The sequence below is a fragment of the Falco punctatus genome (assembly GCF_963210335.1).
Source record: "Falco punctatus genome assembly, chromosome: 12".
Taxonomy (NCBI): Eukaryota; Metazoa; Chordata; class Aves; order Falconiformes; family Falconidae; genus Falco; species Falco punctatus.
The window spans coordinates 7,459,653-7,475,872 of NC_137592.1; the positions used below are offsets into that span (position 1 = coordinate 7,459,653).

A 16,220-nucleotide genomic window follows, 5' to 3' on the forward strand; every position below is an offset into this window, starting at 1 on the left:
ATCCTTTTTCAGCATAGTAGTAAATAATCATGGTAACTAAAATTATTTTCTGGTGTTAGTCCCTCTAGGCTGAGCTTATTAGCTCAGGTGCAACTCCCTGTGAAGGCTTTGTAAGACTTTCAGACTTGAGCTGACACTGCAAAAATAGTGTAGAGATGTCCTGACCTCTTATGTAATTATTTATTTTGTTGGATTTGAGGTAGATGTTCTCTTCCAGGGAACAGTAGCTAACTGAATCAAAGGCCTTTAAGAGGAATTGAAACTTTGTTCAGGCCATTAGTCAATCAGATATGATTAAACATTTAAACTCCCAGAGAATAGCAAGAAAAATAAAGAAATATACGTCTCACTGATTCATAAAAGAATTTCAGGAAAGAAGTATTGTGCTTTTCCTGTGAAAAGCAAAAGATTCACACCTTTTTAAGTTCCTCTAGAGAAGATTACATTCGGAATATCTCAGACAAATGGAGGTAGAAAGACTCTTTAGTATTTACTCTGAAGTTTTCTTTGCAACGTTGTACTTTCAGGAATGTTACTTTTTCAGCATTATGGAGGTCACAGTGGAAGGTGCTATTATCACACTAATAACTTATTTATATACAGGGCAAATTCTTTGATTTGGCTAACCCTGCTAACAATGTTAAAGAATTGTGGATGCCAAACTGGAAATAGCTAAAAGTAATTTTCCTTAATTGTGCTCGTAAATATGCAGTTAATAAAGCTGGTGGATTACATCCAAATTTTTCTCGAGCGCTCATCATTTTTAAGGGATGGTTCAACTTGTCATATCTTGACTTGATCTCTTAAGGGGAAGTCAAATTTTAGGTATCTTCCTGAGGAGAAGGAACAAAGATGTGTGATAAATTTCAAAGGGATTGATTGTGATCAATAACTATAGCTCTTAATGAGAGGTGATGCTAAACAGCGCTCAGTGGTGAGCTCCAGGAGTTGCTGTACAAATAGAAGAGTTGTAAACTCTGCAGGAGAGGACATGCATTTTGGAGCTTATACTTATAAATAAGCATGACTTGGCACTTGCTCAGTAGAGATTAAGACTGGAACAAACAAGCTTTCCTTCTTTTTAAATAGTTATGTTAGAAGGATGGCAGTAGCAGTTAATTTTATAACTTTCCTGTTGTAATTGCACCTAGGGTTTCTGTACTGGCTTGGAAGCAGCAATAATTTAAGTCTGGTAAAACCCATCAGAGTTAGGGGAAGTGAAATACCACTAACCCTCTTTTGCACATTCATTTTAGTGAGGTATACAGAGAGGCTATGGAGGAGGAGTCACAGATGCTAACTTCTTTCAATTTCAAAAGCGGGAGTTAGTTGCTAAATAGCTTTATAAATCAAGTCCTAACTGATTTACCCAGGGTCATTTGGAAATTAAAGTGGAACAAAAGTAAAAGCTGATTTCTTTAGCCATAGTCTAATAGTCTCTTCGCTGCAATATAATCCTTTCTGTCCTTTTCTTATGCTCCTGGTGCATGAGGATTTCTGTCATATCAGGAATAGAAACAGAAGAAACCTCTGCGTATGGTACAGGTGTCTGCTGGGTCAGCTACGCCTATAGGTACTGAGGAGTTTAAATGCATGCATTTCTCACTTAATTCAGTGGAATTGTAGATAATTAGGACCTTTCGTGTTTGTTTGGTGGTTTTTTGTTATAGCCAGCATTTCTTCTATCAGCTTTGAGTATGTCACCTTTCCCTAGAATGCAGGTAGGTCAATGGTCATCTGTAATGTTCTTTTAGAATATGCACAAAACCACCATAGTGAATAGGACTCTAGCCTACCGGTCTAGTGACCATGACATGAGGCTGTTAAGCGGATGACACCTCTGATCAATCAATCAAATTTAATTTATTTCTGTGGTTGAATACCAGAACTTGGTGGTTAGTAATTCATGTAGATTTTTTCCCCTGTTTCAGATACTAATTTCTTGAAAATTGAGTATGAACAGTTTCTTTTGAAAAATATTCCTTTAAAGTTACATTTTCTTGTTTTCTTGAGCTGCTGGTGCTTCCTCTCAATCCTATCTTCACAGATGTGCAACACTTTGAAACCAGAACGCCCAAGATACCCTGACACTTATTGTTATCCCTTTGTTTTATGTTGCAGCCAACAGTTTTCACATTACTGCCTACTTTATGAAGAGATGGGTTAATCTCCGTTGTGCTGTAGGGAAACATTATCGTGGTAAGAAATAATTTTCTTACATCGTTACATAGAATTTTGCATTTCTGGGAGGGGAAAAAAGGGAACATAAACTAATACTTTGTCAGAGTTTGTTCTACTTAATCAACATTTCTTTCAGAGCTTGGTTTTCGTTTTTTTTCCAGAGAATGTTTCTTAAAACCAAGAAAAAAAAAAAAAAAAAGGCAAGTGTTTTTTAACATATAATGGGGTGTTTTTAAATTTGTATATACCTTGCCCCAGGCTAATCAGCTAAGCCACACCAAATTCTGTAAGTACGATGAGACTCAGCATTTTACTGAGTCTCTGCAGGGTGAATCAACCAGAGGTTGCAGTATGAATCACTTCATTATTGCTCATGTGTCTTGTGACATCAACTGTACGCTACAAGTGTATGCAAGAAAAGGCTTTTATTCACCTCAGTGCTATAAAATCTTTACGTAGGTGATGTCACTGGACCAGATCTTTTTTTCATGTTTTCTCAAGCCAAGATGCTCTGTAAGGAAGTGATTTTGTGCCCTTTGTGTTAACCTTTTCATATTAAAAGAAGCAAAATAAATCAATTAAGTGCCCTTAAAAATATTGAATGCTTGAATAGATATTTTTAAAGAATTTCTTATTTTTATAGTAATTCATTAGATTCATACATGTTTAAATCTCTCTTCAAATGCCAGCTAGTTGTCTTCTAAGGCTATATTGGTAGAAGAGATAGGAGTGTTGATCTTAAATATTTTATCAATTTGTTCTCACAGCTTCCTAGAAGAATAGCTGGAATAGAATAGAAGAGTGTCTGCATTGGTATCTCAATATTGGTTTCTGTGTGTTAAATTTGAACTTCTTGTAAGCAGCAATGAATACCTAAAGATATTTTCACTTTGTTAGCCAACAAGTGGGATTGTTATAAAATGTAACAATAAAAATGTCTAACTGGAATGAACTTGCCTTACTAGTGCTACCAAAAAGAGAGTCTCTGATGCTGCAGTCAAAATTTGGCTTCCACATGAAGTTCCTAACAAATAAAAAACACTTTTTTGCTTGGTTTTGCTCCCAATAAATAGCAAAATAAGCATATATCCTAAAAAAAAAATAAAATAGAATTTGGCACCAGTGTTTCTTTTCTGTAAGTACCCCTAGTACTCTGCATACAAACCCCAGACATTGAGCCTAATCGGTGATGCTCACTCAACGACTAAAGTAAATTTATCTAAGAGGCTATTACTGGAACCCCACATAAAACATTCAGTCCTTGCAACAGTTGTCCAGTTTTTGTTTTGTAACCCATTTGGAAGATGCCTGTAGACTGCTTGCAGTTTGAAAGCCGTTGTACTAGACCTTTGTGGGTGGCTTTTCAGGTCTTGAGGATACAAGCAGAAAAAGAATAATCTGGACATAAGGCACAGCATGACTACTTCCTTGGACACAATTTTGCGTTGCAGAGTTGATATTTCTGAGAGAGTTATGAAAAACTTTATTCATTATCAAGTCATGGTAGCTTGACAAGCTATTGTGCCAATACAGCTGCATCAGAAGTCTCTGTGTATGCTTTTTCAACCAATGGCAAATGCAAGGTAATCTGTTTCAACATCCCCATCTTTCATTGTAATGACTCTAGAAGAGTCGCTGTTGGTATGCGCTCACAGAGGTTTGTCAGATACTAATGGAGATACGCTGTTGGTGAAGAAGCAGTACCTTGTAGAGAGGCGGTCATCCATATGGGTGACCTGATCATCACTGACAAATTGTTCACATCATGCCTGTGCTCAATTCATCGTGAGAAGACATTCTACCAGAAAAAAAAAAAAATCTATGAGCAAAACCTCATGTTTTTTCTGCATGTCTTGTCTCTTTCTTGACCCAGAAAATAGGGTGTTATGGTTTGCTTTTCAAGTATAACAACCATTAAAAATTAGTAACTCTCTTTTTATAAAACCAAACCAGAACAAAACCCAACACAGAAAAAAATCTGAGCTGAAAATATGAAGGTAGTGATCTGAAAATAGTCTGAGATGTAAAATAACACAATATCCAGCTATGCTCTTTTCATAGCATTGCTAGGTACTGAATAAAGCATTGTCTGGTCTATTCTAATCTGATAACCCTTCAGTTTTTAATCCTTTGTAAATGGAGAAACTTTGTTGTGTTCATAACAAACCATGTAATCTTGAGTGAAATGTGACTTGGTAGTAGTTAACTAGTTTGTTTAATGACTTCAAAAATCACTGTAGTCAGACTTTGAAACACTTAACCTTATGCTGAGTTTTTATGCCAAGTCCTGATTGAATATGTTGTGCTGTATTATAAACATAATTTACAGCTGTTGTGATGGAAAGACTCATCACCAGAAGAGCACAAAAGAAATCATCATTAAGTAGTTTGTCTGTTGGTTCTGTCTGGCATATTTGTCCAGGGGTGCAGGTGGACTAATTTGCAGCCATGGCTATCCTCTTGGGAACTAAACTTACTCTGACTTAATTGATTTTTTTTAAAATGGTTTAAAAAAGCAGAACAAAAGGAGGGATGCAGTGTTGAAGAGGGTAGGTAAGAAACTAGTGGAGTGTATGAAGTGAGTTAGAGTGCAACTCAAAAAATAAATTATGTTGTTCACTAAAAACAGGTATGTATGTTGTCATTGTGTGTGTTTTTGAATATGGTTATAATTTTTATGATCTTCTTTTCAATTATTTTTGTATAGAGCTACGTGTGTTTCCAGACAGGCTTATAGTTTGTGTCAGTAAACTGGAATCTAATCCAAGTGCCTGGACATACGAAAATGGCATATTGGTATGTACAAAACTTTTACATAAATTTTCTGGTGTATTTTATAGTGGTAAGATTAATGTTTATTTATAGAGGTAGTTATTAACCTATTTGTGACTGTCATCTTGGGAACCAAGAAGTCATATTAACAGTTGGGTGAAAGTATTCAAAAGTACATACTGAAGTGAGTGAAGGGAACTCTTGAAGCTCAGGTTTTCTGAGCCATATGAGGCTCGGAGAAGGTGACCACGTATTTAGAAAGCTAGGTATGATTTTAGCACCTTGATTGAAGGATTTTTTGTTGTTTCTGTTTTATCCTTGTAACATTTTACTTTCCAAAATTGTAACGAGGTAGGTTTTAATGTCCATGAGTTTCTTGCGTGTTTTCTTAGCATTTGTTGTGCAAAACAACTGAAATAGATCAGTGCTAGCCCTGCTGGGAAAAAAACCTCCCCAAACATTTATGGAGAAAAAGGCACTGGTGTGTAGTTAAATAGCATAAACAATTCTACTTAAATATTTCATCCTGAAGGCTTTATCAGGGTCAAAGGCTTATAAATTTTATGCCACATTTAACTGCTGATTGTCTCAGGAGTGCTCACATTGACCCAGGTGGCCTGCTCTATGGCAGGCAGTCTCTTCTGTGCTCACAGTAAGAGTCAGAATTACATGCTGAGGTCTCTCTATATATATTAGTAGTTTATCTTAAACATAGTAAAGTATATTTGACCCATGAAGAAAAAGGTTTTCTTCTAGTCATTCAACTTAATATTTTTTTAATATCAAGCAGAGTGCTTTTATTTATTATACTAAATGCAGATTTTATTATCTTGATTTTTAGATTGACAAGTATCCTTAAATGTCAGAGGATCAAGCAAATGTTTTTTTTCCCCTCAGAAAAAATCTTAACTGCTTTAGAAATACTTTGCTGTTTTGAAAATTACTGCCTTCTTGGTGTTGTCTTGAAAACTACTTAGATGCTTTAAGTAGAAAACCCTGTCTCTGCATTTTGACCGAGAAATAGTTATCTTTTTTTTTTTAAAAACTTGTTTAAGTGTCTCTTATGAGATATCCAATTACCCCATTTGGTATTTTTAATCTTTCCATAAAATAAAAGATGAGAAGTTTCCTTTAGCTTGTTTCACATGGTTCTGTCTATTAAGGAGAAGGCAAATGAAAAATATATTATGGACTTTATAGCTTGACTGTTTCAAAATTTGATCTTGATCTGTGGAAACTCCTTGTTTAAAAAGCCAGTTTAAACAGGTATACGTTTAAAAAAAATAAATAAATCTCTTAGTGGGATCATAACCTAATCAATAATAAAGTCTTGGAGGCCTGCTTTACTTACAGATGCAATATGTGCGCACAGAACTGGCTGGAAAGGTGAGTGTAGTATGTTGGTAGGAGAGAGTCTAAGAAGATGCAAACAGACCCTCAGCAGATGTTTTGGAGTATCTTTTTAATTCTTACTGCTCTAACTTAAAGGGTCCAGTCCAGACTCTTTTGTTGATCCAGAATTTTACAGCATGTTAGTACCAAATTTGTCATATACTCCAGTTCAGTACTTTGCCAAACTGGGGGAGTGTTTTGATTGCCACTGAGAGGTAATTTCAAGTTTTTGGCACTCCAGAAGTAATGGCTAAGGAGCTGCACTTTGTGTGTGTACTTTTCTATATCAATTTAGCAGTGAGTATGCTTGAACTCTAAACTAGACTACAAAAGACCACCCAAGACCTTTCCGTTGATATACTCCAGTGTATTCTGTCATGGATTAAAAATGAGGCATATGTTTTGGTTTTCTCTATATGTTGTTTGGGTTTGCATAATTTCGTAATGTTGCATGCAAGTTCTTTTAAATGTTCAGTCATCTCACATTCTTGGTATTGAGGGCCTATCTGTGTTTTATAAAAGTAGTTGACTATATGTTAATGGAGACTTTGTCACTTTTCAGTCTTGCTGAATGTCACTGAGATTGACTTTGTCACAATTTAACAATTATTTTTTTTTAAACTGCTTTTATGCTGGTTTATGGTTTGGGTCAAGCTTTCATACCTGATCTCTGTCAAGACAAGTCAGGCTCAATGTCTTGCCTTCCTATTATGTGGAACCAGTTTTATGTCAGCCTGATATGCATTACTTTCACTTACTGCAACTTTTTCTTCACCTATCTTCAGCACTTCATTCTTTGCCTTTTCTCTGCCTTTTAGGCTGTTTTCTGTATCTCTGAAATAGACTGTGCTTTAACCAAGAGGGATGTGGCCAGATATGAAACTAAATTCTTATGTCCTTTCTTAGGAAAGATCATCGTTAGATTGCTTTTGAGATATTCACAAGCATAAACCTTAGCACCAGTTGCCGAGAAAAGTGATTTGCAGCCTTCTGTGATGCAAGTTGTAAGACCAAGGAAAAGGTAGATTAGGCAATCTCTGTCAAATTAGCTTTAAGCATAAACTAAGGAAGATTTGAGACCACTTCTAAGGAGTAGAGCTGAAATAAAACAGAAGAAAATGTTTAGAAATGGGCGTTTCTGTGGTCATATCTAAAAATCAGGCTGCAGGCAATAATAATCATTTTGGAAGGAGGGAAATTTTTTTAAAGAAACAATACAGCAAGTTATTGAAAATACATAAGCAAATTGGAAGTCTCAAGGAAAAGATGGAAGAATAGCCTGGCTGATTAATGCTAAGTTTAAACATAAAACCAGTTTCCTGTTTTGCCAAACTGTTTGTAATCTTGAATAGTTTTATCTTGAAAAAGATGGCAGTTTTGGGAACATGGCAAAAGAGGAAACCCAGGGAAATATATGAGCACTCTGGAAACATTAGTCATCTTTGTCAATGACGGCATTTTCTTGATGATTATTATGTAGAGAGCTAAAATGGAAAATTGGAAGTGGGTTATCTGAAGAAACAGTGGAAATGGAAATGGGTGGAAGGCTTACTGGAGGCTTGTGAACATTTGAAAATGTGCTAACAATGGAGTATTCATTGATAACCACATCAACTTTATACTAGAATCTATGAGAGGAAGCAGTTATAGGGAAAGCATGAAGGTGGTTAAGCTAATGATGATAGGAAAGTGGAATTTTGAAATTACCATGCATATGAAGTCAGAAAAGAAAGTGGGGATAGGTAAACAAGAGAAGAAAGGTGCTAAAGTTATGCCCAGTGCTTTTTAAATCCCCAACAGAGAAATAAAAGCAAACTGTTTCATCTTCTTCATATGTGTCGGACTTCATAAATTGTGCCATTGTAACATACTTCAGGTACATTAGAGAATTCTCTTAGAACTCATAAGAGCATAAATGACATTATTTGCTTGGATTTTGGTTATTCTGGGAAGAGGATTCGGATTCTTTCATGAAAACATGTACACTTAGCTGTAATTAACAGGAGACTTAACATGAGAGTATATGCTGCTGGAATAGTGTGTTATTGGAAGATAGAATGAAAACTTTTTTCAGATAGCAGCAATTTGTAAAGATTAGTAAAGACTTCAAGTGGAATTTAGTTAAGTACTTTAAAGACTATTGTTAAGTGATATCAGATTGGGTAGGGGAAGAAGGAAACACTGTGAAATACAATTGCACAATTCACACTGTGGAAGTGCTAATCTCTGCATGGAAGTGTGTGTGTGTGTGTATATATATATATAGATATATGTAATGTTATAGTTAAACTGTTGTTGTGGTGGGCTACTGCTGAAAAGGTCAGTCCATATCCCCTCTAGTTCCAGCTACATATTCCTTTCCTTTCTGGGTACAATGGGCCAAGTGATTCTTCATTTGAAAATGAATTAGTTCATTGACTTGACCCAGCAAAAACCAATTCACTTATGTAGTTTCTGTGTCTTTTATTGGAGGATTAGTTTTCCATCATGTCAGTTCACTGAATCAAGTCATCCTGTGTCCACACACTTGCCAACTGTGACACAAAAAAATGTTGTAGGAACGTGCAGCCAGGATTGGGGTGAAGAGAGCGGGACCACCCCTTTAGGTAGCAGCTGATAGCTGCCCTGCTTTGGAAGTAACATCCAAAACACAGGTTAATATTACATTTCTTTTAATACTTGTCTTGCTGATGGTGTTCAATTTCATTATCCTTTTTAAAATTTCATAAAATCTAATTTTTATGTGTTTTCAGATAATATGCTTAATTCTTTTCATTGTAGTCATTGTAGGAAACATAGCTAGAGGAAAAGAACTTGATATAAAGCTGTAGTTTGATGTGAATAGGGTTCACTGTTATTTCAAAAAGGTAGAGAGGGGAAACTAATGAGCTCTATTCAAATACCATGTGGGACAGGTAAAGAATTGCTTTTCTCTTTCAGTTCTCACTTTTGACACTTCAGGCTTCTGTCACTTTTTTCTGCTTACCCTTCACATTCTTCTCAAGCTGATGCCAAGACTGATGATACAGAAACATGCAGTGCTCCTGCCTTCTCTTATCCAGGCATTCTTGTCTACAGTGTCTGTCAGTACTGGCATGTGTGGGGAGCTGGGTTAATTCATTGATCCCTCTGGAAAAAAAAAAGGGTTATTTTGTTTGGGAGTTTTTTGTTGTTTGCATGGTTAACTTTTGGCTGGATGACTTAAGTCAGGCTCTCACTGCATGGCTGCATGAACACAGGTGTTGACACAGAGACTTGGCAGGACCACGTGTTGGGTGAAGGTGAGACTTCCCTTTCAATGTTAGGATGGCTTTAAATTACCTTCAATCATAAGGCTGTTCTCTCTGAGAAACTACATTGCAAAGTAATGATACAAATGTCTTTGCCTTGGTCATAAAGAAGACGGCTATGGCAGTTTTACAATATTCCCTTTTGTCCCAGCTGTCTGCCTTTTCTCCATGCAGATTACCACTCCTACAGCAGTGTGCCAAAAGGGCTGTGTGCCTGCATCTCATCTTGCTGCATATCACAGTCTTGTGGATTCATGCAAACCAAACTTCCCTGGTTTTTAAGCTAGTGCATTGAATTGTGGGTGGGAGCAGCTGGGGGTGTGTGTGTGCGGGGGTAGGAACCTCCTGCAAAAGGGGAGGGAGGATACCTGAGAGCAGTAAAGCTGTGAATTGCCTCAATGACATTTGTCTGAACTTGTCTTAGTTTCTTCTTATAGCTTACCAACTGACTGATTTATTTTCTGCATGGCAAAAAGCTTAATAGCTGTCTGGTGTTTGTTATATTAATGATCTGGAGAAGTGGACAAATGATGAAATGAAATCTGACACAATTATTTTAATTAGTCCAGGACTGGAGAATGCTGTGGAGAATTTCAGGGAAACCTCACAGAGCTGGGTAGAGGGCATTAGGACTGTAAATGAAAATCATCTGTTGATAAATGCACGGTATTTTTACTGAAAAGAGCAATTACAGTGCTCATGCATACCACTGAGTGAATTAACTGTACAGGATCTGGAAAAAGGCCTAAATACTGCTGCAACGAACTGATTTGAAAATCTTTGTTCCATAGGATGACTTACCTGAAAAGCAGACAGAGTATTAGAATATATATGGAATGAAATAAAAAAGTAATACTTAAATTGTCTTAAGGCCAGTAAGTTGAATGCTTCTTCAATAAAAGATTGTGTCTCTCTCATTATGCAAAATCCAGATGAAAGACAACAGAAATACAAAAGGCCCTATAACAGCGGTGTAAGTGATTAAGCACGTAAAATGATTTCTGTCTGAAGCAATCTTCAAAAAGTAGGGACAAATTGAATAATCTTTTACTGATTTTGGTAGTTGTTTCTTATATATATGAGAACACCAGTTGATTTAAATATAACTACTGAGCAGCATTCATAAGATCTCATTTGTCAAAGCCTTGTGGTTATTTAAGATATTATCATCTGTCACCATCCTTTCACCTCCCTTGCTTTCCTCTCCCCTCTCACTTTTTTGCTGTCACAGCTCGTGCTGGTGGTTAGTGCAGATCTGAGCTAAGATTCTGGACTTTGCACTGAATGTGTTCTTTCCTCTCTGCTGACTTTGAGGGGGCTGGCACCTCCAGCAGCGGTGCAGGGTGGAAGGCTGGCAGTGATAATGTTTAAAGCTGCAGCAAGCTAAAGGTTTGATTTAGCTGCTGTGCACCGGCAAGATTTTGATGACTCTAGGACTTTAAAAGGTTTAAATTGCTTCATGTTTTGATGATAATTCTCTGTATTCCTATCGGGCAAAGAGTATTTGGTGGATTTTGGATTGAAATTGTTTAAAAGAGCAAGCTGTTCCTCAGCCTTCAGCAGAAATCTGTTACAACTAATAGGAATTTCATAACTTGACTGAATAGTAAGCTGAAATATGTGATGGTAAAGTTCATGGAAGGATTTTTGAACAATTTGTCATGATTTGAATGTATTTGGAGGGACATATCCCCAGCGTGAGCTCAGAAATCTTGGGGGCTTTGAGGGTGGTGGTGGTGGTGTTTGTTTTGGAAACCAAGCTAAAACATTGACTAAATTGTTGAACAGTAATTATCTCGTGGGCTGTGCAGCTCTGTCTATTTTACATATTTTGCTTCTGTATAACCAGCAAGATCAAGAGTATAAGTTAATCTTTCCAAGATTTCTTACAGTTGTTAAACACTATTGTAATTGTATAAAGAGAACAGCTGTTTTTAAAATTGCTGTATTCTTTTCCAGATTTTTCTTTCCATAAGAATTCTGTTTTAAGTATACAAATCATGTTGCTGTATACTTAACGGATTCTAAGTAGTATTCTGTTATGTCATATAACCTGTGCTATATCTGGAAGGATAAATACAAAATTTACTTTACTATTACTGATAGATGTTTAGACATCTGTACTTGTTGATGCTGATACCCATTTAGCTTTGGTGAGATAGAGGAGCCTCATGTCAGACGGTTAAAAAATGCGGTACAGGATTAGAGGAGTGCCTTGCTTTTTCAGATAGTCGTGACAGTTGAGTAGTAGATTCCTTCCCCCGCGATTTGTAAGTTGGGGGAAGGGGTTGAGTGCCATGTAAAATTGCTGTCTTATTTTATAAAAATGTCTTTGAAGTATAAAACATGTATATCTTGCATGCATGCCCTCTTTCATAACTACTGGAAGCAGGAATCATAAGATTGATGGGAAAGGCTAGCTAAAGATGTATGCTTTTAAGACATTGCTTTTCTTAAAAAAAAAACAAAAAAAACCCAACCAACCCAAAATTCAGCATTAATATGCTTTACATTTTTTTTTTCTTCAGTGTCATTGAGAGGAGTTATTTTGGTTGAAAAGCTCTTGTCTTTTCCTCCATTTCTTATCAGTGGACACTTTCGCTGAAGATAGAATCTGAGTCTTGTAGCATCAGTATATAAAATCAGAATGATTAATAGCTCAATTACTTAACATTAATTTTGACACTTTTTGCCTTCAAGCAAATACACACAGCATGTGTCATGTACTTCTCGGTATGTAAATAAATCGTTTGTTTCAGGAGCACCTTCTGTGGCTTTAGAAATTGTTGTGTATGTTCTTGCTATCTGTGTTACAGATGTGCATCTTTTTTTAAAAAGGTGCCCCTGCAGCTTTGGGGTTTTTTATGAAGTATCACATTTTATTTGTTCTGTGCCATTTACAGCTTATTAGGATTTTTTATGTTTTCTATTATCTAGCAAGCATTCAAATGAAAATCTAGAGAACTCAATTTCCTACACTTGGAATAGTCTAGTGTTCCTGCTCTGTGTATCATACGATTAAAATCCGAACAAAAGACTTCAAAAGAAGGCGGCTTTTTCCTCATAGAAGTCATACACCTTAAGCTAATTTGACGATGCTTTGGGGACCTTTGGAGGGTTTGGAATTGCCAGGACTTATGCATCAATTGAGAAACTTGGGTTCACACCTTGTATTTTGAGAAAATGGAATGTGTATCACAGGGACTTGTAACAGACTGGGCCAGCTCTCGGACTAAGTGGTACAGACTGTAGGGACTCTTGACAAGCAAAAACTTAATAGTTAATATCCACGGTGTCAAATCAAAGTGATATTTGGTTGTAGATAATGAAGACTGCACTGATCTGGGAGTTAGATTTTCCTTCCTGTGCAAGGCCATACAGTTCTGGTCCTCATGGACTCATGCAGTTTTGTCTGGTGATTCTGTCTTGAAATTGATGTATTTTTTAAAACCACCAGCATTCCTTAAAAATATCTATTTGAAATGAAAAATCAGTATTCCCATGTGTAATGTGGAATGATCCTTAATGTTTTCTACTGGAACTTGCTGACATACAGAGCAAGACAGTCCATTTTAAAACGTAGAGCAATATTCCACAAGTCTGATCAAGGAACTGTATGTCAGGTTGAAAATAGTATCCATGTCTGTACTTGGGAAACTATGAATGTTGTATGACGTGGTAGAAGTTCCTAAGTAGAATTGCTAGGACAGATGCATCACTACATTGGAAACGCTGAAAAATTTGCATCGTGAAATTGTGGGAAGCTCTTCCTTCATGTGGGATGGGAGAGGGCAGAAGGCTAGACCCAAAATCCTGTCTGTGTCTGTTTTCTATCTGTTAGATTATGGTGTGTGATTCATCCTTCGCTGACAAGCCTCTTCACTTGCTTTAGGAGCCCTTTTCTATTTATCAGATTGGAAAGAGTCCTGTCTGACCACTCTGATCTGCCATCGGATCTATTAGAACAGTTCTGAATCCTAAAGGTTTTCTTAGACGGTTGAGTTCATGATACTGCTTAGAGCGACATTAAGAGAAATCATGCAATTGCAAGCTTACATAAAGTTCCCCTAAATAAGTGCTTCTGTCTGATTCATTTTACTAATTTTAATTTTATTTGCTTGTGTGTACCTGGGATAATACTTAATTTCATTGTTTAATCTAGATTATTATATTGACCCGCCTCCTGTATGCCACGCTGATACTAAATTTGATTTATTGACCTATTGATGTCTTCTATTAAGTATTTTTGATGAGCAAGTTGAACCACATTGATAAATGCAGTTCAGAAAAAAAGACGTGTTTTTTTTTAACTAGACATGAAATTTAATTATCCTTTAGTGTTACTTTATTGGTACATAAGCATGTGCAACCGTTATCCTGGGAAGCATAAGAGACAACTAGAGAATGTGAAACCATACGAGAGGCAGGGCAGGAAGGGGAGCAGCGCTGTTCACGTTTCAAATTTTTCTTTCAACCCAGTATCTCAAACCCTAGACTGAAAAGAAATCAGTGTGTGTATGGGTATTATTGTCAGGCTGAAAAGGCCAAACCTTTCGCTCTTCTTCAGGATAATGAGTTGTGAAGATTCTTTACAAGTGCACATCCACAAGTAGTTCTTTTACAGGTATTTAATGCTGTATTGCTGAATTCAGCTGTTCTGGGGATTGCTGCAGACAGCAGTCACCACTTTTACTACTTTGAGGGTTTCTTTTTCATTTTGAGGAAAAATTGAGTAAGAAAGTAAAAGAAAGAATTTTCAATTTGATAAGCCTTACACCAAGTATATTGTGTGCCTAGCAGTCGTATTTCTCTGTCGGTCTTAATAGATTTTTTTTTTCCCAGACATCTCTTTGGATAAGTACTAAGGATCACAAAATCAGGTTTTGAGAGGCCAGTATTATGAGCAGGTAGGGTAGTAAGACTTTGTAAGCTTCGTTTTTGCAAGCCCTTCTTTGCCAAGTTTTAGTGACAAAAAGGAGTGAGCTTACGCTAGGATTTTAAGAGCACATATTTCTAATAGAACTTGCCAGTTCAAGGGCTAAAGAAGCGTTTTAATCTTTTGTGCCCACCCAGTCTCTATACAAATGTAAATATGTCTGTCTTTAACAATTTGCCAAGAAATGTGGTTTTAATTTGTTAGCAGCAATCCCACTCCCTGCAGCTCTTTCAGAGTCAAGTCACAAGTCTGGCGGTGCTTTGACGTTTTTCTCTGTCATGGTGTCATTGTTTATATGATGTCTGCTTCTGCTGTCCTCCTTTTTATGCCTGGAATATTTTTCTTTAATTATTTCACTGCCTAAAAGGAATTTGGGATTACTAGACAGGATGAGAGCAGATTAGGTTTTTTTCTTTCTTTAACAAGTCCTGAAGTTCCCATAGGAAATAAATAGTATTCCCAAAACAGACAGTGTTTTTTATTTTTTTTTAATTAACTAAAATTATTAAGTCTAATAAAGAAAATAAAGGAAGTATCACCAATAATGGCTGAGTGTCTTAGTAGTATATGGAGTGCCCATTGTTGTTATTTATGACTCTCTCTGCCTTCTATTGTGGAGTTATTCCAGCCTTAGGGAGTTTACATCACTCCTAATAGCAAAAGGCTCTCTGGTTCCCACAGAGTCTTTCAAAGACTGACTCATATGCCTTATGTTAATTGTTCAGCTCTCAAAATACAGCACTTACAGGGTGTGGTTCCAAGGGGAAAATCTACTGTACTTAGAGGGCATGTTCAGAAGTGTTTCACATATAAATCATTTTGAGTTTTAATTTTTTAATGCATTAACCCTTTTCTGTCACTGCTTTATGTGATAAGTTCTGTGAAGACCAAAGGAGAGGTTGCCGATGGCGTTAACAAGGGAATGTGTGAGCCCTTCCACTCTGGACCATTAACTGCCCTCTGACTCAACTCATAAGTGACATGGCTTCGTCATCTTTGCCTCTCTCCAGGGTCTGTTCTTCATGCTCTGGCATGACAGTACACCCCAGCCAACGATCGTCTGCTGTCCATAATTTGATGCAAATTAGAACTGTAGTGAGTACGTGTGGACAGGAACTGTCCCCAGTCCTCCTGGGTTTTGTACAAAGCACTAGCATTGCTTACCACATATACACGAAGTGCCTTAGTGCACCGGCGAACCTGTCGTGGTCTGCTGTGTTGAGGACTGAAGAAGATTTAATAGAACTAGCCTTACCAGTTATCATAAAGCAGAAATTCAAAAGCTTCTGCTTGTGCTCTTGTTCTCTGGTTAACTAAGAGTCCCCTGCAGCTGCTTTGATGCAGAAGGATTGTGCAAGATCCTTCAGTCTGAGTTGTGTGAATGTTACTGGAAATCAGAATAGTTTCTACAGACTTCACAGTTAAGAGTCTGTGTTTTCTCTTAAAATTAGCAAGGCTCTTGAGTATCTTAATAGTACTCCATTTAATAGTTTACAAAATATGAAAACATAGTCAAATTAGGAGAGTCCGTACCTCTAACAAGAATAGAAGCAGCAATTAATCCCTCAGATTAAACTAGTTAGGCTTGATTTCTGAGGTTGAAATCACATTGCATGTATGTCCGTGTGTTTTCTGCCTGCTGTAAACAC

General features: G+C 36.8%; 1 protein-coding gene across 1 annotated transcript in view; it reads left to right on the plus strand.

Moving 5' to 3' along the window:
* Positions 1-16,220, plus strand: part of SLX4IP (SLX4 interacting protein) — an 80,072-nt gene that overhangs the window by 59,099 nt on the left and 4,753 nt on the right. The window contains exons 6-7 of the mRNA XM_080407749.1: positions 2,122-2,199; positions 4,889-4,977. Of these exons, the coding sequence (XP_080263875.1) occupies positions 2,122-2,199; positions 4,889-4,977 (167 nt within the window). The remainder of the gene's footprint in view (positions 1-2,121; positions 2,200-4,888; positions 4,978-16,220) is intronic.